This window comes from Benincasa hispida, chromosome 4, assembly GCF_027475165.1.
Source record: "Benincasa hispida cultivar pf3 chromosome 4, pf3_genome.v1.1, whole genome shotgun sequence".
Taxonomy (NCBI): Eukaryota; Viridiplantae; Streptophyta; class Magnoliopsida; order Cucurbitales; family Cucurbitaceae; genus Benincasa; species Benincasa hispida.
In genome coordinates, this window is record NC_143481.1 from 51,091,169 (window position 1) to 51,116,244 (window position 25,076).

The 25,076-nt window shown below is 33.0% G+C and overlaps 2 protein-coding genes and 1 long non-coding RNA gene across 3 annotated transcripts; all 3 read left to right on the plus strand.

Moving 5' to 3' along the window:
• Positions 1–349: 349 nt before the first annotated feature.
• On the plus strand, positions 350–7,071 carry LOC120076334 (WAT1-related protein At4g08290-like). Its single transcript, XM_039030129.2, has 7 exons — positions 350–774; positions 931–993; positions 1,131–1,247; positions 1,341–1,581; positions 3,847–4,005; positions 5,126–5,277; positions 6,665–7,071. Exons 1-7 carry the CDS (start codon positions 530–532, stop codon positions 6,840–6,842), a joined length of 1,155 nt encoding a protein of 384 aa, XP_038886057.1. The 5' UTR covers positions 350–529; the 3' UTR covers positions 6,843–7,071.
• A 4,315-nt stretch (positions 7,072–11,386) lies between these two features.
• Positions 11,387–11,904, plus strand: LOC120076238 (uncharacterized). Its single transcript, XM_039030002.1, has 2 exons — positions 11,387–11,637; positions 11,754–11,904. The coding sequence occupies exons 1-2, from the start codon at positions 11,387–11,389 to the stop codon at positions 11,902–11,904; spliced, it is 402 nt and encodes a 133-aa protein (XP_038885930.1).
• Positions 11,905–12,349: 445 nt separating this feature from the next.
• On the plus strand, positions 12,350–14,536 carry LOC120076721 (uncharacterized). The gene is made up of 3 exons (XR_016529423.1): positions 12,350–12,887; positions 12,983–13,057; positions 14,349–14,536. It is a non-coding gene; the product is annotated as an uncharacterized LOC120076721 (long non-coding RNA).
• The last annotated feature ends 10,540 nt before the right edge of the window (positions 14,537–25,076 follow it).

Sequence of the window (25,076 nt, forward strand, 5' to 3'; positions counted from 1 at the left end):
AAAAACATTGTACTAATTTGTTCTTTCACTCTTTTTTATTGTGGAGTTGAAAAAATTACAATTAAATAACAACTTTCATTCCAATCCTTCCTAATTTTCTCTCTTTATCTTTAGCTTCAAAAAAGTCTTACCAAATATATACATGTACATAGTTCATACTCTTTTGAATGTCTTTTCTAATTAACATATGAAGGGAAATTTTTTATTTGATATTAATTGTGCATATATACTCTTCTTTTTAAGTCACGCATAGCATAAGTCTTTTAGGTGTGCTAAAGTATAAGCTCTTACATGCATATATTCTTACACAAGTGTGTGCATATATATATATATATATATATATATATATATTCCACGATATGCATTCTTTTAAATGTCATTGATTGACCATCACCTAAAATTTAAACCAAACGATCTATTTGGTAATTAGTTTTAGTGCCTCTTAGTCATATTTTTTCTTTCCCATTAATTATTTCCTTTATTAAACAACACGTTCAAATTTTCTTCTATATAAAGGGATGCCACTCCAATGAAGTTTCTCATATTCTCTCTTTTATTGTCACTTCTCACTAAGCTAAAGATGGTGGGTGAGAACTCTATTGTGAGTAAGTTGAAGCCTTATATTCTAGTGGTGAGCCTACAATTTGGAATTGCAGGCATATATGTAATATGCATGGCCACTCTCACCAAAGGCATGAGTCGTTATGTTTTGATCGTGTATCGTAACACCGTTGCCGCTCTCTTTCTCGCTCCTTTCGCTCTAATCTTCGAAAGGTTTAATCATAAACTGATACTACTATATATGTGTGGAATGGAAATTGTATTGTAAATTTTGAAATTGATAGTACAAATTCATGTCAGTTGAATTTTCTTCATGTTGATTTATTATTTATTAGCTTAGTTCTTCAACTTTTGACAAAATCATTGCAGGAAAACAAGACCAAAGATGACACTCCCTGTCGCTTTGCAAATCATGGTCTTGGGTTTTCTAGAGTAAGAACGAGTTATTCTTGTCAATAACATGATATTATAATAAAAAAAGATACAAGAGTAATTAAATTCATATGATACGATATTTTTTTAACGAATGATATTAAAAGTTCTCGTGTTCGATTTCATGAATCAACCAGACCGGTTGTGGATCAAGGTTTCGGTTATCTAGGAATGACGTACACGTCAGCATCATTTACATCGGCCATCATGAACGCTGTGCCCTCTGTTACCTTTATCATTGCAGTAATTTTTCGGTAATTATTTATTTCTCCCATTGGTTAGAAATTGTATTTTTATTTATACCAATTTTTGGTATTCAAATTGTATTGTTTTTTAAATTGGTTCAGAGTGGAGCGTTTAAATATAAAACAAGTACGAGGGGTAGCCAAGGTAATTGGTACTTTGGTGACCTTCGCCGGAGCTTTGGTTATGACACTTTACAAAGGCCCAATTCTCGATTTCTTTTGGACTCATAAAACAAACAACCATGTTAACAGCAGTGGCGCCGCCGGCAATCAGCATTGGGTGGCCGGAACTTTGTTCATCCTTTTGGGCTGCGTGTCTTGGTCTTGTTTTTACATATTACAGGTAAGTTAACATCACTTATCAAACCTTCAACTATTACCTCATGACAATTATTATTAGGCTGTACTGAATTCCATATAAAAACTGTCCATGATAGTTTTTTACTGAACAGCACCTAAGTATTTTACTTAGCTTATTGATAACATCATTTTGTATTTGTCAGATTTTGTGTTTTTTTTTTTTTTTTGGGGATGATTTTATTTTCGTAAGCTTTTTTTAATCAAAATTGAATTTTACCCTTTTGAGAATTTTATTATTATTATTATTATTCCATACGTTTGCTATTTTCCAAATCTTTTTACTTTCTATTCGATCGTATCAACTTCTTTTCTTTAACTTTTTATATTCAAAATTGTGAAAAGTGAAGAAGGGAAAAGGTGTGCATGATCATACAATGAGCTTTAATTTTTCAATTCGACCAACTTTATTTTTAGGCTAAATGCATGACTTTGTACAATCTATACTATTAAATTGCAAGAGGCTTTACATTTTTAGATATAAATTTAAAGTTTGTAACTAGCTATTTTGAACATGCATATGCGTTATTTATTTATTTTTATTTTTTTTTATCAAGTTCAACAAGTGCTTGCTATATGTTATGAAAATGTGAAATAAAGATAGGAAAATCATAGGGGAAAAAATAACATCATGATGGAATATTAAAATTCTAGCCCAAAGCTCTGATTGAGTTAACTATTTGACACTTTCAAGGGAAATGAGTTTTTTTTTTTTTTTTTTTTCTTCCTTGTTTCTTGTGAAAAGTCTAATGAAAAACACCCAACTTCCTCACTTAAAACAAATAAATGAGTTTTAAAAACTAAGGGACATTTGAGACAACGACTAGAAGTTGGTGGAGTGTATTATTATAATCCATTCTCTTTGGGGCACCAAATATAATAATGGTATATACAACTATTTATTTATAACTTACAATTAAGTATATTAAATACTATTTCAAACCCCTCTTTGCTAAAGTATTTACTATTGGTTACTCATTCTCTATTTTCTTCTTTGCTACAGTGTCTATTATTTCCTACCCAAACAAAAATAGTTTACATCCTAAACACAAATTATTATAACTCAAACTAAAATAGTCCATATCTCAAATACTAACTATTATAACCCACTGATTATTATAACCCAGAAACTATAATAACCAACTCAACGTCCCAAATGCCGATTGTGGAGAAAAAATTCTTATAATACTACAACATAAATTAAATGTTTCAATAAAAGTCTCTAGAAAAATTAAACCATATCATACGAGGTTCTGCAAGTAACAAAACTTCAAACTAAAAAAATTAGATAAAATTGTCAGGGGTAAACAAAGTCTTACATTAGTTATAGAAGAATTAAATCATCCATGGAAAATAAGTAAGGGTACAAGACCTTTTGGCTGGTTCTAAAAGCAAAATTATGAAGGTATACGTCCTAAGTGAACAATATATCACATAAATGAGATAGGTGGAAGGTTACGTTATTCTTATCAATTGGTATTAGAGTCATGATCTAAATTATTAACCATGTTGTGTAGGTGAGATTGTCAACAATATCTTACAAAAGTTGTGAGTTCTTGTGTGGGTGAATCCTCATATCAAAAAAAAAAAAAAAAAAAAAAGAAGTAATACTTATGCGACAGAGCAAGTAAATCTCTATTAAATCATGCATGTAGATTTGGATGGAGAGTGTAAACCTATTAGGTTGAGTAGACTAATAGGAGGAGTATATAAGGGAAAGAGATTAAGAATCATTTTGGATTGATTAGAAAAAAAGAGTTTTTCGAAAAAGTCGTATTTTTAAAACTCTTTTGATTAAAAAAAGTTTTAAATGCACTTTAAAAATATTTAAAAAGTTATTTTTAATGATTGTCAAACAATTTAATTTTTTCAAAATAATTTATTTTTAATATTAAATACTTACAAAGTTAAATCAAACTCATTCTAAGAATGCACATGCAACAAGTGGGTGACACCAAGTGTATTCCAAAAAGATGATATGTATATAGTTATACTCTATCTGATTTTGCTTTTGACTTTGATAAGAGCTAAACTGTCGTAGGCAGTCATGAGTGGACAGATAAAGGGATATTCAAGATGGTATTTTATTCGAGAAGAGGATTGTTAGATGAAAACAAAGTTAGAATTTTTTATGTCTTAAATAAACAATATCACACCATTGTATAAATGAATAGAAGTTTTGTTGTCCTTATCAAAACCGCGACAAACCCATATGTTTGTAAACTCTTGAATGGTTTCTTCTTAATTACAGTCTATAACAGTGAAAAGATACCCAGCGGAGCTATCTCTTTCGGCATTGATATGCTTGGCTGGTGCACTTCAAAGCACAGTGATAGCAGTAGCCATTGAACATCATGCTAGTGCATGGGCTGTGGGCTGGGACTCCAGGCTTCTAGCTCCTCTCTATACGGTATTTCTTTATTTTTTTCCCTACCCTATATCATATAATTATTTCATTACAAAATTCTATCTAATTAATCGCTTTCAATAAAAGCAGCCAAAGTGAGTTTAGTTTAGTGATATTGACATGACCTTCGTCTATAAAAATTGGAAGTTCGATCCCCACCCGTTATTGTTCTAAAACAATCCCTTTCAATAATAGATCATACCTTGTCCAATTTCATTTAAGTGTAAAGTTCTTTGAAATGAAATTAAAAATTTTCATTTATTGTATTTATATTCAAACTTTTCGGAGTTAAATTATATATCTAATGTTTTAAATTTTGTTTTTAATAGGTTTATAATTTTTTTAAAATCAAAAAGAAAAAAAGTTATAAATTCTTCTCCTCTTTAAATGCATGTCCAAAAAGTCTATAATATCTGTCAAAGTGAGCATATATATCTAATCAGTTGACATATAGCATATGTTAATGATTAAAAATTTAATGGTTTGAATCTTATCACTCTTTTATATATTCCATATAATATTACCGTATTAGACACAAAATTGAAAATCGAATTTTTTTTTTCTTTGCCATTATTTGACTTTTTGTTGTTTGTGGTCTTTTAAACTTAATCCTATTTTCAAATTTCTTTGTTATACCAGAAATTTTTTTTTTAATCAAATCAAATTAAAAAAAAGTACTTTTTAATATATATATATATACACACATATATATACATATAGGTTTTTGAATTTTACTAAAAAATAAAATGATACTTTAAAAAAACGAAAAATATTTCAAATGGTAAAATGTTGAAAATATTTACAAGATATAGCAAAATTTTAGAACTATCGATTATAGAAGCTGATAGATATTGATAGACTTCTATGTCTATCAATTTTAAAATTTTACTATATTTTATAAATATTTTGTTTTATTTTTCTATATTTAAAAATGATCCTAAAAAAAAGGTAAAAATCATTAAAAATTTGTGAGAAGAAATATCAATTAATTTAAAAAATATAAAATTTAAAAAACCAAATTATTACCAAATCGGGATAAAGGGACATAGAGATGGTTAGTTTCTTTCCCTTATGGTGAATGGTTTTGGTATTAATAAGTGGATTTGAATAATGATTTGTTCAGGGAATAGTTGGTTCAGGAATTGCATATTACTTTCAAGCTTTGGTTATGAAGACAAGAGGCCCTGTATTTGTCACAGCTTTCAATCCTTTATGTATGATTGTTGTCACTATTATCTCCTCCATTGTTCTCGCTGAGAAAATTCATCTTGGAAGGTATTTATTTATTTATTTGTTACTTAATTGACAATAATCATCACATATTTTTGTTTGTTCAATAAGTGAACTATGAAAATTTAAATCCCTAATCTCGAGAAACGAAATTCATATGCCAATTATGATTGTGTAGTTAAGCTCACTTTGGCTAAATTCTCATCCACATCGAGCACTACTAATCTCTTAAAAAAATCATAATTTTATATAATTATATTTTTAATATTTTTAATAAATAGGTTAAAAAATAAATTGACGAACGTACTAGATACAAAATTGAAAGTTTAGAGTATCAGTTAGACATAAAATTTAATTTTTAATAGATCAATCAATTATTAAAGCCTCATTTGATAACCATTTGGTTTTTTGTTTTGTTTTTTTAAAATTAAGCCAATTTTATCCACATTTCTTACAATGATTTGCATCTTTCTTAAATACAATGGTTGAATTTTTAGCCAAATTCCAAAAGCAAAAACAATTTTTTGAAAGCTACATTTTTTTAGTTCTCAAAATTTGACTTGGGTTTTTTAAACTATTGGTGAAAAGTAGATAACAAAAGAAATTTGGATGTAGAAATAGAGTCCATAGACTTAATTTTAAAAAACAAAATAAAATAACAAAATGGTTTCAAATGGTGTTTAAAAATTTTGATTATGACATACTAGACATAGATAAAATCTTAGACTAATTAAACTCAAAAAATCATGAAACTATTTAAAGTTCATCAGCTAAATAGAACCATTTAAAAATTGCATGACTAAATCTACAATTTAATGAAATAAGTTTTGATTAATTTACAAAGTTCAAGAAGCATAGGTTTGTTTAATTTATGTTTCAAGTTTCAACTAGTTTAAAGAAGAAAGTTACATATAGATATAAATTTGCCAAACTTGGGAGTTTATATTTGAAATTTATTTTAAATAATAAAACTATTGAAAATATTTATAAATAATAGTAAAACATCACAGTCTATTTGTGATAGACCGCCATATATTACTATTAATGTCGAGATAGTAGATTATCACGATTTATAGCAAATAGACTTGTGAAATTTTACTATGTTTATAAATATTTTAGTTCATTTTCATATATTTAAAAACAAAAATTTTATACCATTTTAAACGCAATTCTTGAATTAATAAATTCAAGTGGATCATTAAAATTAATTTAAATAAAATTTGTACTATTAATTGTTTTTAAATTAATATTCTAAAAGTTAGAAGTTTGATCGCTCGAATTGGTATCGTTAACGCAATGCTTTAATATTTGAAAATGACGCATGAAACTTTGGTGAAGAATCTTATCCATAGTTGTGTTTATGTTTCAAGGTTATAAACTTATATTATTTCTTTGGCTAATTAATTAATTGCCACTTTTTTGCAAACACCAGTGTTATTGGAGCCATTATCATCGCGATTGGGCTTTACTCAGTCGTTTGGGGCAAAAACAAAGATTATTCCACCGCCGCCCACCTCCATAAGCCTAACGACGCCGCCGTGCCGGAGCTTCCAATTACTGCCTCTAAACTCCCCGCCGAACAAGATGCTCATCTTCAGCCTCCAAAATGAATTTAATATATATTGTCGCCGCCCAAATACAATCCCTTTTAAACCTCTCTGTGTAACCTTTAGTTTTTCTTTTTTCTTTTTCTTTTTTTTAATTGAGTTGATGATGTGATCTCATAGATGAGAGTACATGTCCAAAATCATTTGAATTATGCTCAAATTGATTTTATTCTCCGAGCTTTAAATATGGTGCGTGTATAGAGTACTATAATAATATCTTTGATTTGCACCATACCTAACACGAATGAATATTATATCATTTTTTTTTTTCAAAAGTGACAATATATTGCAAAAGAGCAACCTTCTAATCTGAGATGAAGGCAAAATTAAACAAAAGCAACATAAAAGAGCAAAGCTGACAAAAAAAAAAAAAAAAAAAGACAAACTCACAACTCAAGTCTGAAGAAACCATCGAAATTACAATAAAAGAAACTATCGTAAGTCCTTTGACAAGTCAAAAGTATCTCGTAAGTTCACCAAAAGTTCAGATTCATTAGCCACAACGCGATAATCGACAACCAAAGTGGAGATATCATCTCGAGCGAACATCACCAAAGGAAGGGAAGAATTGACAGTACCTTTAAGCAACACTAACATCATAATCACCATCAGATTATTAATCACAAAACTGGACCTAAGAACGTAGCTCTGAGCTCCCACCCCTAAAGAACCTTAAGTAGGAACAACAATTAATCCCTTAGATAGAGGGGAAAACAACCCCACAACTTGGCCCCTCATGAAGAGCAGTGATCGAACCATCAGCAAAGTAGGAGCCAAACGTACTTAAAGAGAAACACCCTATCAAATCCCCTGACCCACACTTATTAACAAAATCACCAAAACATCTGCACTAAGCACACTTGCAACCCTCCAAGAAAACTATACTAGGATCTTAAAACCCTCTCCCCGCAACCGAACCGTCACAAATGGGAAAAATGATCATCTACTACAAGAAATAGCGTTTTTATAGAGTTATATTGGATGCTACAGTAATGTATGAAGGTATAGCTTATTTACTATGCTAAAAAAACATTTAATAGCCTCTTTTATTAAAACTATACTATGTTTATATAGCTAAGATAATATGCTATCTTTAATTTATAATAGCACTTTTTAACACTATAATATAGTATTTATAGCTTTAATCTTGCGCTATAGTAAGGTTATTTAGTTTTTTCTAATAGCTATAATTACTATAATAATCTTTTTATAGCACTTTTTTTGCACTTTATAAATTCTGTTATAGCTTTACTCATGGATATAAAAGGTACAATTTTTTTTTCTCAACAAGAATAATTTGTATATCATTCTTCATGTTTACATTAAAAATAAACTCGTAACTCGAACTCAACCCATATGTTTAAATATTTCATAACACATTAAATACATTATATTAATTATATCACATATAATTAATTTAAATTAATTATATCATATATAATCAACCCCTCAATTAATTTGAACAATTCAAATTAATCCAAGATTAATTCTCAATAATCCCTATTGAGTATAAAAATCAGCTTTTCATGTATGTATGTGTCATATGTGGATTAGAGAAGTGTATATGTTTCCACCAGAGATAGGTATCTAGCGGACATAGATGCCTAGCCTGACTTCAGTAGTGGGATTACTTACTGAGTATTTTATACTCATCCTTTCTCATGTTGTTGTTTCAGATAAAGGTAGAGATGCATCGAAGATTGACAAGCGAAATCCGTGATCGAGCCGCTGAGACCAGTTCTATGCTTCCGTTCATGATATTTAGATTTCTTTTCATGTTTTTCAACTTTCAGTTTTGATGTTTGAAACTTACTATTAAGATTTGTTTTCAGACCTATTTATTATCATTTATGATTTATGGGTATCCTATCACCTGTTTTTAATATTTGAATTTAATGAAGGTGTTCTTAATTTATCTTATTTATTAAGCATTTATTTCACTATAAAAGGGTGTCGTTTTAAGTTCCATGCATGCATGTGTTTAGTAACGGTCTAACTTGAGCCTTAAGGGGGTCGGGTCGTTACAGTTGGTATCAGAGCCCATGTTTTGGGTTCTGTAGTCTAACTTACTATGTAAGTTCAGATTGTCTCTTTGGCCTATGCACGGATTCCTCGTCATTGCCAGGTATGTGTTATAAATTACAAGTTTTATGATAGTAGTACATGAAAATATTCATTTAGCTTAAATGCACCAGCTTTTTTTTAATGCTAGGTCAGTGACTCGTTAGAAGTTATTATAAGAGGATTATTAGTTACGACACTACAAAAGGAGAAAAATAAAATAGAGCAAATTATGATGTCACTTGGCACTAATTTTTCTTATGGAAATTATGTTAGAAACGAACAAATATATATACCTTAATTCAGAGATGTTAAAGGTTGATAAAACTATGTAGAGTTATGACAATTTGGGATTGAAGGTATTAAATGTTTAAGCTAAGGAATAAAATTTTCTTGACAAGAATTCATTAAGGACTAGTGTTATGTTCTATGGTGCAATTGGAGATAGTATAAATAAATTCCTTCACCGGCCACATTCTCGAAAATAAGGTTAAAAATTGTTTTATGGATAAGAAGGACAAGAAGAAGAGACGATGGATTTATTAAAGGTTTTGAGATATTAAAAACCTAACATTTTGAGAAGAATTTTAGAAAGGATTCATAAGTCATAATAACTTGGGTAATACACGACTTGATGGACTAGGTAAAGTATGTTTAATAATATGAAGAATTCTTTTGGAATATCTAGCTAAGTTGATGTCATTAACAGAATCTAAAATAGTTGGACATGACCTTCGACTTAAAGGGGATAAAGCAAGGTACTATTTGTTTAGGTTGAAGGATTATTTAAGTATACCTAGACTAAACCCAGAGCCTTACTGTGATGAGGAGATCCAAGTTAGGAAAATTTAAAGAAACAAAAGTCTTTTGGAGTTTAAAAGTATGTAAATTGGTAACGAAGAATTCTACAAGATGGAAATTCTTAGTGAGATAGATAAGATTTATGGAGGAGTTAAGTAAAATATAATTTAGTAAAGAGATTATGTTCCAGTTGGAAAGTGGGAAAAAAAAAAGAGGTGTCTTGAATTTAGTGGTTTATCAAATATAAGTGTGAAGGAGAGAAAAGTATCTAAGAAAGTTTACTCTTTTGGAAAGGGAAAGAAATGTAATGTGTTCAAAACTCTTAGTTAAGTATGGTTTGGATGCTTGATACGAGGGGTTACAAGGTATTTATTCTGGTGTAAAAGAAGAATACCTCATTATCATGTGAAACTTTGGGACAATATGTGTTGGATGGAAAGATAGCTTACATAGATGATTGGGTATGGAACTTTGTTTTAACACAAGAATCTGTTACCAAAATAAAAGGTTGAGAAAAGATAAGCTAAAATGGAGTTACTAGTAATAGTAGATGTTCACGAACTATTGACATGGTATGTTGTGGCTTCATTAGTTATGAGGTAAACCATTGAAGGTATTAGTAAGATTTAAGGGATTTTGACATAGTGTGCAAGATCGAATGAGCTAGCAAGACCATCAATTTGATTGAAAAAGGAAATTATCCCACTCGAGGTATACAAAAGTGGTATATGCACAAAAGTAAGTAAGCTGGATCTTCCATTGTCACCATTGGCAGTAAGTTAACTTGCTCTAGGGAGTACGAGTAAATCAAGCTATGACTTGTAAATCAAGAAGGTTTTATCGTAAAAACTAGCTTCAAGGATCAATTACGGTTATTACGAGTTTATGGAAATGTGTTATCAATTTACTGACGCTTTAGCATCCAGGGACTTCCAAACCTCATCTTTCAGAGGGAATTTTAGACTCATCCGCAATAAGGTCTAAGTAATGATATGTGATTGTTCGAAGGCTAAAAGAATGATATGAGGATTGACTCAAGCAAGTTTTATAGCCCATGACAGTATAGAGCCTCATGATGAGTTTCTTATGAATATGAGATTTAATTAGATAGAGTTATTCTTAGACATGTAGACACTAAGAAAGACATCATAGTCGGCGCTTTTAAAGTAGAAGCAGTTTCCAGTTGACTAGATTTGTTCTGGTACGTATCTTTAGATGACGCATTATATAGCATGACCAGTTTCTCCCCTACACATATGAAGTTTTCCCTGTGACAAAATGGTAAGCTCAGATATATGTTTTTAGTGGATAAGACTTTCTTAAGCTCGCGACAGTTTTCATAGTTCTTAGCTTGAACATGTTAAAGTATTGTTGGTTTTCAGCATATTAAGTTTCATAATTATATATGGAAGGGGTTGTCACATTGTTTTTATACTAGTTTCAGCTATGTCAAAGAACAACATTCGTTTTATATCTAGTTTTTGGAAGAGTCTCCAGTTAGTATTGGGTACACAATTATATTTTAGTACGACTTTTCACCCACAGACTGATGGTCAAACAGAACGTTTGAACCAAATATTGGAAGATATATTGTGCGCTTGTGCGATAGAGTTTTCAGGGAGTTGGGACTCTCACCTGCATTTTATGGAGTTGCGTATAATAACAGTTACCAGGCCACCATCGACATGTCGCCATTTGAGGCCCTATATGAGAAGAGTTGTAGGTCTCCTGTATGTTGGGATGAGGTAGATGAGAGAAATTTGTTAGGGCCTGAGCTAGTACAAACCACGAATGAGGCAATACAGAAGATTAGAGATCGTATGCAAACAAATCAAAGTAGACAAAATATTTACACTGATGTTAGACATAAAGACCTAAAGCTTGAAACTAGTGACGAAGTGTTCTTAAAAATGGCACAAATGAAAGGTGTTCTGAAGTTTGGAAGAAAAGGGAGGCTAAGTCCACGATTTATTGAGCCTTTTGAGGTCTTGGAGCGAATTGGCCACCGTCACTCTCTTCAGTTCATAATGTCTTCCATGTTTCGATGTTAAGGAAGTATGTGATGGATTCATCCCATGTGGTTGGCTTTGAGCCACTGCAGTTGAATGACAACTTGCGTTACGAGGAGAAGCCTGCAGAAATTCTCGCCAAAGAGGTAAAGACATTACGCCGTAAGGAGATAACATTTCTAAAAGTCATGTGACTGAATCACCAGTTCAAAAAGCCACTTGGAAGAGAGGGGATGAGATGAGGGCCCAGTACCTGAAGCTGTTCCAGGAATAAACTTTCGAGGATGAAAGTTCCATAAGTGGGGAAGAATGTAACACCCCTAATTTTGTTAGTAATGTAATTTCAGTAATTTCCTTTAATTGAGGGTATTTTTGAAATTTTGGACTTTTAAGTGTAATTGTTGGATTTTAATTATTTAAAGTTGGAAATTTATGTTGGAAATTGATATCAAGAATTAATGTCGTTTTGAAGGAGATTAGTTAAGTTCTTTTTGGAATTGGGAATGGTAAGGGAAAGAGGGATTAAAAATAAAATTTGGAAGAGGAAAGGATAAAATAATAGGAAATAAGATATCATAAAATAAAGTAAAGTATTTTCATTTATTTTATTTTATATTATATTATATTTTAATTATTTTAATTATTTTTCTTTTAACCTCAACCTCTCTCTCCCTCACACGCAACTCCCCCCCCCCCCCCCACCCCCAAATTTTTTCCCCTCTCGCCATTGGACTCGCGCCGCCCTTATCCCTCACCATTCAGCCTCCAGTCGTCATGTGCCTTCGATGTCAAGGTCGTTCGCTCGCCATCTGCATTTCGTCCTTCGCCTAGTCATTTAATCCACACGACCCACCACCGAATCCAACTGACCGCCTCCCTCATGCCGCACGATGCTGCTCACCATTCGTGGGGTGCAGTCATGCCACCGTGAGTCGCCCAGCCTCGTCAGCTGCCAGATCTGAGTCGAAGCTTCCCCAGCCACACCGCCCAGCCTTCAGCCACTACCCAAATCGAAAGCCAAACATTCGCCGTGCCGCGCCTCTGCAAAAACCTAGCCGCTCGCGTCTGCACAGTCATGGCACCCAACCGCTCACATCCACGCCACCCTCGTCCAATGCTCCCCAGTCGCGTCGCCCAGCCCCTACAGCCGTCATAGCTGTCGTCAAATATGTTTTGGGTAAGATTTTAGTTTTAGGTGTTTTCCTTGAAGTTTTGGTGTTGTTTTTTTTTAAAACATATTTTGGTTAAAATTCACTATGATTGGACTTTCAGAAGCAATATTCGAAAGCTTTTGGGACGTTGCTCATCGAGGAAGAGACCAATTTTTGACAAAAATTGTTAGATTTGGTAAGTTTTGGGTAACTAGTTGGGCTGGTTGTCTTTTGGGTTAAGAGTACTTATGAAAAAGTAAGTTATTCATTTTGGATTCAAATTATGTTGAGGTTGGCCATTGGGATTGAGTTTTGGAAATTGTTTTGGGGCCAAGCACAACTTTGGTAAGTTAAATTTGGGGACATTTGGTTTACTTTAGTTAATTGGATTTAGACCTCAAAGATGAGTTTAAAACTTCGGATTTATTATTTTTGGACCAGGGATGCTAAATTAATATTTGTAGTTTATGTTATAGGGTGGATTCAAAGTCTTCCAAGACTAGATGCGCATATAGATGTTTGAATGCCAGCATAATTTGAGTCTATTATTATTCTTGGAGATCCTACTGAATCTGGGGATGATGAGATGTATATGTGTGTTATGAGACTAGGACGACGAGATGTATATGTATGTTATAGAACTATGATGATGAGATGTATATCTATGTTATGAGACTAGGATGACGAGAGGTATATGTATGTTGTAGAGCCATGATGTTGAGGTGTATATGTATGTTATAGAACCATGTTGTGATACTTGAGATGTTGAGATTGTGATAGTGTCCTCATTGATTAGTTAGGTGCCCACTAGAGGTTGTGTTTCCTTCGGGATTCACCAGAAGTTGTGGTTTCCTTTGCGATCCATCAGAGGTTGTGTTTCTTTCGGGATTCACTAGAGGTGGTGTTATGCTTCAGGATTCACCAGAGGTTATGTTTTCTTCAGGATTTACCAGAGGTTGTGTTTTCTTCAGGATTTACCAGAGGTTATATTTCCTTCGGGATTCACTAGAGGCTGTGTTTCCTTCGGGATTCACTAGAGGTTGTGTTTCCTTCGAGATTCACTAGAGGTTGTGTTTCCGTCAGGATTCACCAGAGGTTGTGTTTCCTTCGGGATTCACTAGTGGTGGTGGTTTCCTTCGGGATTCACCTGAGGTTGTGTTTCCTTCGGGATTCACTAGAGGTAGTGGTTTCCTTCGGGATCACCAGAGGTTGTGTTTCCTTCGAGATTCACTAGAGGTGGCGCTTCCCTTTGGGATTCACTAGAGGTTTTGGGTCGTACGAGACTTACTAGAGGTAGTGGGCATACTTAACTACAATAGGATAAAAATCAGCTTTTCATGTATGTATGTGTCATATGTGGATTAGAGAAGTGTATATGTTTCCACCAGAGATAGGTATCTAGCGGACATAGATGCCTAGCCTGACTTCAGTAGTGGGATTACTTACTGAGTATTTTATACTCATCCTTTCTCATGTTGTTGTTTCAGATAAAGGTAGAGATGCATCGAAGATTGACAAGCGAAATCCGTGATCGAGCCGCTGAGACCAGTTCTATGCTTCCGTTCATGATATTTAGATTTCTTTTCATGTTTTTCAACTTTCAGTTTTGATGTTTGAAACTTACTATTAAGATTTGTTTTCAGACCTATTTATTATCATTTATGATTTACGGGTACCCTATCGTCTGTTTTTAATATTTGAATTTATCATATTTATTTAGCATTTATTTCACTATAAAAGAGTGTCGTTTTAAGTTCCATACATGCATGTGTTTAATAATAGTCTAACTTAAGTCATAGGGGGTCGGGTCGTTACATGATTGATCAGGATCAGATCATTTGTACTACTTTACAACAAATGCAATATCTACAAAGCGGGTCGTATTCATATTGTCACTAGGATAAGACCTCAAATCTTATCCATCTACTACAAACCATTTAGGTTATCACTTAAACATAATCCACTTGTATGTCTCTACATACATGTTTCAGCTACAAAAGATAATCTCGAATGTTAGTTTAGTTGTTTTTTGGGTTAATGCTACTAAATGTCAAATAAAATATCTCATACCTCAGATTTTATTAAATAAATAAATCATTCATATATTACAATTAAAAAGTACATGACCCATGAGATTTAAGGCATCAACCCCAACAAATGAAAAATAAACGAGATTAGAACTCTAATCCACATTCAATAGTTGTTTTATTCGATTTTCCTTGATATTTTTCTCTATTCGACTTGATTCTTAATATAAAATATTTCTGAAAACAACACACATGTTTAGCCATGTTAAAATAATCTCATCAATCTCTCACTAGCGTTAGTGGAACTAACTCAAGCTACACCTGTCTTCTTTCCATCACAAGATCAGGGAAAATTAGCAAACCAAATATGCTCTGTATATGATGATAAACGGGGCCAAAGAGAAAAAGAACTTCTAAACCCAAAGAACCCTTTTTGTTGAGCTGATCCAAGGACACTAATGGAAAAAGTAGCTGTCATGTCTAGCTTCTCTTATGGCACATTGCTCAAAAAAGGGGTAAAACTTTTCTTTCTCTTCTCATTCTAATTTCATTTCAATAAAAAAGTTACTAAAAGTTAGGGAAAAATTCTCTCAACTGACCTTTCTTTGCTCTTTGTTTTTCCAGGTAAGCTGATGAAGATCTTGAGCTCAAGGACAAGAGTTTCAGGCATGCATGACTAGAAAATCAAAGAAGAAAAGAATGAGACACAAGGAAGTATAATGGTTTGGTAATTTAGCTCCAACTACATCCACTTTAAAAGTGATCTTCAAGTTTTATTCAAGGACTTCAAGGTTTACAAGCAACAACACTCGGATAAGTTGTCACACTCAGATAAGTTCTCACTCTCTACTCCCTCTCGAAAAGTACTCTCTGATTAAGGAAAAATGAAAACAAGCTTACACTTATTCTTTACATTGTGGCATTTAATACAGATAGTTGAAGAATTAAAACAGTTTATAACAACTTGTTAACTACTTTCTGTTTGTTTGAACAGGAGTTGGAAGAATAGAGAGCTAAAGATAGAGCTGGAATTACACATTGGAGCTGAAGTTTTGGTTCAAATTCTACAACAACTCTCCCTCTTGAAGCAAAAACTTCATTGAAGATCTAAAGCATCTGATAACTATTTTCTTCCATTTAAATCTACTATTTTAAGTAGACTTAAACAATGATCAAATTTATGTCTCGCTAAGGCTTTGGTTAAAAAATGAGTGTTGGTGTTGACATTGAACACACGGAAGCAATTAGGATCTTAAACACTCTAACTGCATTAATTTTAAATTACAAGCAATGCAAGGTCAAGATACAAACATAGGGTTTTTGAGTTTTTACCTTTCAAGAATCCTCCAATCCAACAACTCCTTAGCTCGAAATTGATTACCAACTTGTTGTAGACTACCACAAAATCTTCCCTACTATTCTCTTGGCCTTTAGATTGAATGGTGGGATCCAAAATGAGATTGATTGAAGGGAATATGGAGAGATTTTTCTGGTTTTTGGTCAAGTGTCTAGAGAAAACACTTTCTCTCTTCGAAAATCCAATTGCATGGTTAGAACAACCTGTGAAAGGTTGATTTACAAACCAATTGTTCATTAGAGGATCAGTAGGACTTAAGAAGCAAGATGCAACTATAGGGGTAAAATGGTAATATTGTCCTAACTATAATTATGAACAACTTGTGAAGGGTTGACTTACTAATCATGGTTATATCGAGTGGATAGAAAATATGTACAGTGAGGAGAGTGCAACAACTAGGATATATTGGAGTGTGTCGGTAGTTAATGAATGTTGGTTAACTAGGTTAAAAAGTTTAGCCGACTAATCTCAAATCGTTGGAGCTCATGATTTAGTCCCCCTTCTTTCTCATATCGGACTAAACTTTAGAACAATGTGATGAAAGAATTTGAATTGATCAAATTCAACTGAGGGAGTAAATGTTAATTGTTCTTGGTATACTTAACTATTGTCATTTAATTATGCATTAAAAAATTTGGAGAGTTGAAAATATTTGAATATGATTTAAATATTGCAAACATGAATAGGGATTGATTGGGATTGGTGTTAATTATTAATTTAATATTTGATATTAAATTAATATTTATTAATTAAATTATTTAATTTTAATTTTGAATAATTTAATATTTGATATTAAATTAATATTAATTAAATTATTTAATTAATTAATTATTAAAAAATAATCTTATTTGAAATTAGTTATTTGAATTGATTTTATAGAAATTTATTAAAATTTTTTATTTTTTAAATTCAAAATTTTAAATTTGAGTTAGTGGTTTTATATCTCAAATTTTCCATTCATTAACACCTCAATTCCCACTTGATTTAGTGATCAATTTGATGTCAATTTTTTGTGATTTTAGGGTGAATGATTTTCTCTTTAACTAGAGGAGGAAATTGCTGGAAATAAGGTTGGAAATTTTGGCTATGAGCTGAAATTTTCTACTAAAAATTAAGAGCTCTAAATTCTCTTAAACTCATTTTCATTTCAAATCCATCACAAATTTGGATCCCACAATCCGTTCTAAAGTCGGAGAATATTGGAGAAGACTCTAGCAGTGGTCCATGAAGTATTCGTGATAAAAAATAACTAATGGATTGCTTCAATTTTGAGCTACATCAAGGTTTGCTCTTAAGACTCTGTTTTTTCAAAGTTTGAACTAGTATGCTTAATCCTTAGATTAATAAAATTAGAGTGCTTAAGACTCTTATTGCTTCCACTTGCATGTTTCTAACTCCCTCAATTGGTATAGAGCATGTTTTAAGCACTCAATTTGCATTAATTTAAGCATGATGAGTGAATTTTCATGAGACGAATGTTGTTGGTTAATAAAGTTGGATATATTAGAGTTTTAGCATCAAATTGAGCATTAATCTGTTGTAATTATTGTAATTTCCCAGTTGTTTATGGGTTTTAATGTGTGAGAAAGAGTTTGTAATTTTGCTAGAGTTATTAGAGTTGAAATGAGACTGTAATTTGAAGAGTTTTGGAGCAAAACACAGTTGAAATTGAAATAGAGAGTTGAGACCCGAGGCGCAGTGTTGTAATGTTGCTCATATTTTTTCCAAAAATGCAAGTGCAAAGGAAGAACGGTCTAATTGGGCTGGTTTGACCTCATTCCAGTCAGTTCAGCCTTATCTCACCCGGTTCTACCCTAATTGAAGCCTTAGAGGTCTAGTTGAAGCTGATTTCAATTGATCCGGGCCGGTTCGAAGTGTTCGGGAGTAGTTCAAGGTTGTCTTTAAATTATTATTGTAATAGTTTAATTGTTTGATAGCCCAAGATGCCAAAACCGATCCACTTTAGTGTGTAGCTAATTATACATTATGAATGTATGTTTTAATTAAATTAATTTTGTTTGTGCATAAAGTATGTCATATGGATTTAAAATCCCATCATAGGATAAGCATGTTTCATGCATTGAAAGAATGTTATAAGTGTTGTAATATATAGTATGCATATGTAGGATTTCATGAGAATTAGTATAAGTTGTTATATTAATTTATGAAATGCTTGATGTATGTTATGAATTTGGTCTAAGTTACAAGTGTTATAAAATGAATTAGACTTTTAAAATCTGTAACAAAGATAAATGCATACCCACATAGGGTTAACAACCATAACCTGTTTTAATAGTCAAAATAGGTCGATAACTTATAAGATGAAGGTTACAACAAAACTCACCCAACAAGATCCTATTTAAGGCTGGAGGTACTTAAGTTGACAGTTTACGGAACACCTGCTACCTGGTGATCGAGCCGATATTTGAGTTATGTTAAACCCAGTTTTATGAGCATGCGTGAGCAATGTGAGGCTTTAAAGAGTTTATCACTTACACATCGTACGTTAATTCCAATATAAAAGCTAACGTTAATTCCAATATAAAAGCTTTACTCGGACACACCTAGACCTAAATTGTATTTAATTAGCCGAAATATATCTAATTAAAAGAATTAGGTTGGGTACGTTATCTTAGGTACACTATGTGTTGGTTTTTATATCCTAAAACTCGTGGTTTGTAAACAATGAAAGAATTCTATTTTTAAAATAAAGTTGTTAATGAGGTTTATTCAATAAAGATGTTATTCAATATGTGAATTGCAGTTAAAAACCCTAAATCCAATAAATTAAGAACCTCTAGTTATAGCATGGATACTTGAGTTATATATAAAGACATAAAGGCGAATCAAGTATGAATAAATAGCCAAAATGGTATTTAGTATAAAGACAAGGCTCGAGGGGACACTATGGATGCAGTCCACTTTGTATGGATACAAAATGATGTGATCTTGAATTATTCATATAGGGACATGCGAGTGGGGGCGTCCTATGCAATAAGTTTGCATAAGACCAGACTGCGAAGTAGTCTTTTTTACTTTATAACATTGTTTACTGTTAAAATTGACTATTTCAATACGATGATCTAGGTAACTTAATCTTAATAAAAATCTCCTCTTAACTTTTTTGTGAATAGAGTTTTGTCGGATGCACCATGGGTCTATCCTTTCTGTAACAGAAACTTAGCTAATCTCTCATACCAAGCCCTTGGAGCTTGCTTGAGGCCATTAGAGCCTTACAAAGTTAGTACACATGTTACAGACAAGATGGACTAGTAAAACCCTTGGGTTTTTCTATATAGACTTCCTCATTTAGCATACCATTTAGAAATGCACTTTTAAGATCTATCTGAAATAGTTTAAACTTGAGCAAACAGGAGACTCCAAGAAGGAGAAAAATTGCCTCAATGCGGGCTATGGGAGCAAGAGTCTCATTAAAATCCACATCATTCACCTGAGTGTATCCTTGAGCAACCAACCTAGCTTTACTGTGTATGATAGCTCCATGTCCATCTAATTTATTTTTGAAGAGCCATTTAGTCCCGATAGCATTGGAATGCTTTGGACGCAGGGCCAATTCCCATACTTCATTCCGTTGAAACTTATTTAACTCTTCTTGCATGGAATTCATCCAAGCTTCATCTTCCAGAGCCTTATTAACACTCTTGGGCTCAATGAGATATGTAAAACACACATTTCTTATCATCTTAAGGTAATCAACTTTCTCCTTTTTGTGACTACTGATATCAGTATCAAGGCCTCTAATTACATTACTTAGTGGATGATTTTTTTTTATGCGACTGCAAATAGCAATGACACAATTTTCATAGTAATCGTATCATTGTTTCCACTGAGGTCATCACAAGAAATCTTGGAGGACACAATGTCACTGACAATAATGATATCATGCATCACGTCACATTGATCTTCATCTTTGTTTCGAGAACCTTATGAATTCTGCATATCATCAATAATTATAATTTTAGATTCCATCACACTCCAAGTGCGTTTATTGAACACTCGATATGCATGACTGTTTGAGGAATAGTCCAGAATGATGCTTTCGTCAGACTTTGAATCCTTTTTTTTCTCGAGTCTCCATCTGCAAAAATATGACAACACTTTAAAAAACATGGAAGTACTTGACATTTGGTTTGCGTCCTTTCTAGATTTCATAATTCATGCTCATGGTGCAAGAACGAATAGAGATGTTATGAATATGACATGTTGTATTTAAGGCTTCAACCCAAAAGTGTAGAGGCAAGTTTTCTGCGTGTAAAATAGTTCTGGCCATTTCTTGCAAATTTCTATTCTTTTTTTCAACAACCCCCTTTTGTTGAGGAGTTATATTGGATAAAAATTCATGTCGAATACCTTCAATACAACAAAAAATCTCAAACTGGGAATTCTCAAACTCTTTTACCTTGTCAGATCAGATTCTTACAACTTGTAACCTTTGCTCTCGTTGAAGTTGATGACAAAGAGTCTAACAAACTTCAAAAGTTTTAGATTTATCACATATAAACCTGAAGAAAATCGGACATGAGGATTTCCATGAGCAGTGAAATGATCGTTCCAAATTTCATTCATAGATGAACATTAAGAATTACAATCACAAATGGGAACATACAGGATATGCCCAAAAGGAAATTACAACATGCTTTACTTACGATAAAGGGAAAGAATGAACATATCTTTGAAGACTCATCTTTAACACCCTTGATCAGGAACGCTTGAACAACCCGCAAGACTGCTACACTGCACGATCACACCGAACTTGAATAAAGCGATCTCTAAGACCACGAACACCATGAACAACCGTAAAAAAACCTTGACTGATCTCAATTCAACAACTACCAAATTCAGGAAAATATTTTTCTTTTCTCACGGTTACCATGAAACTACCAATAACCTCCCACCCAATTGGTTATTAGAGAAAAATAGATAATCATCCAATAATTAATATTATTATAAATATATATGATAACTAACTTACCATACTATATTTATACCCTATAGTTAATATTTATCTCATGAAACATATAAACCATAACTCTTTTTCTTTTTCATGGCACTTAATGTATATCTCATTTACATTAGTCCTCCACTTAATCGAATTTCCTCTTGTCAATTGGAACATTTCAAATCAACACAAAGAACTAATTCTCAACTTGAATCCATTGAGCTACCAAGGGGACCTTATGGACCTGTAGCTTGAAGCTTTAACGATAGGTGAATAACTAACTATGGGATCCACCATCCGTTAACTGCTAGACACTCCACTAAGGACCGAAAACTGAGCTCTTCTTACTACAAGTATATTATGTGTCCATCTTAACCAATCAACAGTGCGATAACCCTTAACAGATCGCTCGTAAGTATAATTGGGCAAATAACCGTTATGCCCCTATAGTTACATCTCACTCCTTAAGTACCACTGATTCCTCTAATAAACATAAATCATAGTCATACTATAACTGAGTTCTCTCTTCCAAAGAGAAGCTGTGGCCACTATGTTCAAGCTCCAGAATCAACCCTTAAGGGAGCAATTTACCTACTTATCCTTGCTTCGGGAAAGGAGTGGATTTCATCTTGTGTAACTAAGTTCCTAGCTCCAAAATCAGACAAGTCCCCAAAAAGATAGGCACGTGTAATTGGAAATCTGGCCACTCTCACCCATACTAATAAAAGGACCACCCTCAAAGAAGAAGTTCCCAGAACATTCAGAATTGAGGTCATGTCACCTAGTCGTTTAGGTGAGATGTAATTCTCCAGTATCAATGACGTTATATACAGAAACTAGTCATCTCGTGGTTCAGTATTATACAAAATCTTTGTATAGGACACCCCCACTTACATGTCTCCACATGAATGGTCAGGATCTACCATCTATAGTAGTTCACAACACTTGCAAACCTCTACAAAGCGGGTCGTATCCATAGTGTCACCATGATCAAGAATCTCTCCTTAATCCTTATACTACAGACCTGTTTAGATTATCACTTAAGGCATGATCCACTTGTATATCTCATAGACATGCTTAAGTTTATACACAATAACCGTGGAGCGTTGTTCATTAGATATGAGTAAATGCCAGATAAAATAACTCTTATTTTATTCATAACAATGTGTATATATTACAAACTATGAGACAACAAAACCATACCCAGGTGAAACGACAAAATCATCAATAGAAACAAAAGCATACTGTTTACCTGTTAGGCTTTCGACTTGCATGGGTCCCATTAAATCCATGTGAAGAAGCTCAAGTACTCACTTGGTAGAGGGAGATGAAACTTTCTTATGATTATGTTTAACTTGTCTTCCGACTTAGTAATTGCCACAAATAACATCACCACCTCCAGACAAGGAAGGTATCCCTAAAATAGCTTCTCTATCAATAGCCTTTCGTATGGAAGGGAGACTAACATGCCCTAACCGCTTTTACCAAACATCAACATCATTGCTTCTTACAATGTAACAGACATCAATACGAACATTAAGAAACTAGAGGTAACAATTATATGATGAACGAGTGCTTTTCATAATGGTCTTTTAACTAGAGATACAACAAGACATTGATCTTTAGAGAAATTTATAGAAAGACCCTCATAAAGTTGGCTTATACTGATTAAGTTTGTAGTCAATCATTCAACACGAAACACGTTTTCTAAAGAAAGAAGACCTGCGTAGGAAAGCTGGCCTTTTCCTAGGACTTTACCAGTTACTCCATCCTCGAAAGTAACATGATTAGACCAACAAGGTTGAATATTCTTAATAAATGATCTTTCCCTTGTCATATTTCTTGAACACCCACTATCGAAGTATCAGTTTTCTTTAGACGAGGCTTGGAAAGAAGTAAAAACAACATGACATTTTACATTAGAGCGATCCAGACTTTGTTTAACTCTCCATACTAATTTAGCCTTTTAGTGCTACCTTCCGAAAGAAAGGATCTATGAACAATTCCACCAAGGTGAGTAACTCCGATGTCTCAATAATTTGTAAGAAAAAGGTCGGATATGACCTTCCTTCCCACAATAGACCAATCATGAGCACAAAAGGGTCCCTTGGTTGACTCAGCCAAAGGACTAGACATCATAGTATCCTTAGCTAGAACAAATCTTTTAATGAGAGATGATTCTCTATTGAAGGTCTGCTTTTCAGCCTTTCTGAAACCAATGCCTTGTTTGTTAGTAATGTTTTTCCAGAGGAAATAATTTTATTCAGATTATCTAGTGTCAATGTTGAGCATTTGTACTGACTTTGACATATTGTCAAGGTCTCCCTTGGTGACTTGCCGCTCTTTCTTAAGATTAGAAATGGTGCTAAGTAGACAATAGTTATCATCAATAAGTTTCTCAATTCTTTCCTTTTGAATTGTTAAAACTTTAGAATCTTCAATTCACATTTGATTGACATCCTCATAGGACAACATGCCTTGAGTGGAGAGGATCATCAGAATTAATAATGACACAATCGTTAGAACAATCAATGGAAAGACTTCCTACAAGAGCACGAACTTCTTCATCTAACTCACTGCTTAAGTCAGTTTCCTCATTAGAAAAGCTAATTGAGAATCATTTTTTTTCTTCTGAGAAAATTGGAGCATTCTACTTGTAAGTGTCCAAATCCTTCATACTCCAGACATCTTAAGTTTCTTTCTTGAGAACATTGACCACTATTGCCTCCTCTATCATTTTCGTTTCGCTTGTTCATCTGATTACCAAGCCTTGGAATATTATTAATGATGGTGTTGCTCATGTCTTGACATGTGGGGGAGCATAAGGACCTCAAGAAGAGGTATGCTTGTCCCAACGTCTAAATTCCTTACCAAACTACTTTTCTAGAAGAGATATGGATTCTGCCAGGTTCTCATCAAAATCTTTGGGTTTACATGTTGAGTTGTCATCCTCTGTAGAGGATTTGAGTGCAATTCCCTTGACTTTATTTTCTGTTTTGTCACCTAAGTTAATTTCAAATGTTCGCAGAGAGCCGAAAAACTCATCAATTTTATTTGTATTGATATCTTGCGCTTTTTCGACAGTAGTAACTTTCATATCAAACTTTTTGGGGAGAGAGCAAAGAACTTTACAAACCAGTTTCTCTTAGACATTTTTTCACCAAGAGAAAAGGATTCATTCACAATATCAAAAAGACGAACATTAAACTCAAACACTCTCTCATCATCACACATTTTTATAGATTCAAATTTCGTTGTCAAAAGTTGTAACCTTGACATCTTTACTTTTGACGTTCCTTCATGAGCCACGACAAGAATCTCCCATGCTTCTTTAGTAGTAACACATGTATTGACTAACCTGAAAATATTATGGTCAACACAGTTGAAAATAGCATTCATTGCTCCTGAGTTTCCTAATGAGGTTAGATCTTCTTCTTCAGTCCAGTCTTTTTCAAGTTTTAGAGTAACAAAACCATCTTTGTCTACATAGGATGGTGTGTCCACCCATTGAGAATCGTGTTCCATGATTTGCTATCTATAGATTTAAGAAAAACATTCATACAAGCCTTCTAATAGGAGTAGTTTTTCCCATCATGGACTGGCGGTCGAGATGTAGATCTACCTTCTTTGATCGATTCCATTGAGAACTCAATAAGGCAGTAAACCTGCTCTGATACCAATTGAAATAAAGAATGATGAATCACAATAATGTTGTAAGTCAGGAAATATGTCACAAACAGAAATAACAATAACTGGTAGAGCTAAGAGAAAAATAGAAAAAACATTTAATAACCCAATTCGATGTAATCACACCTACGTCCGGGAGGCTCTGTGCCTAGGTGTAAAGAAATTCACTAGTATGTAATTTAGT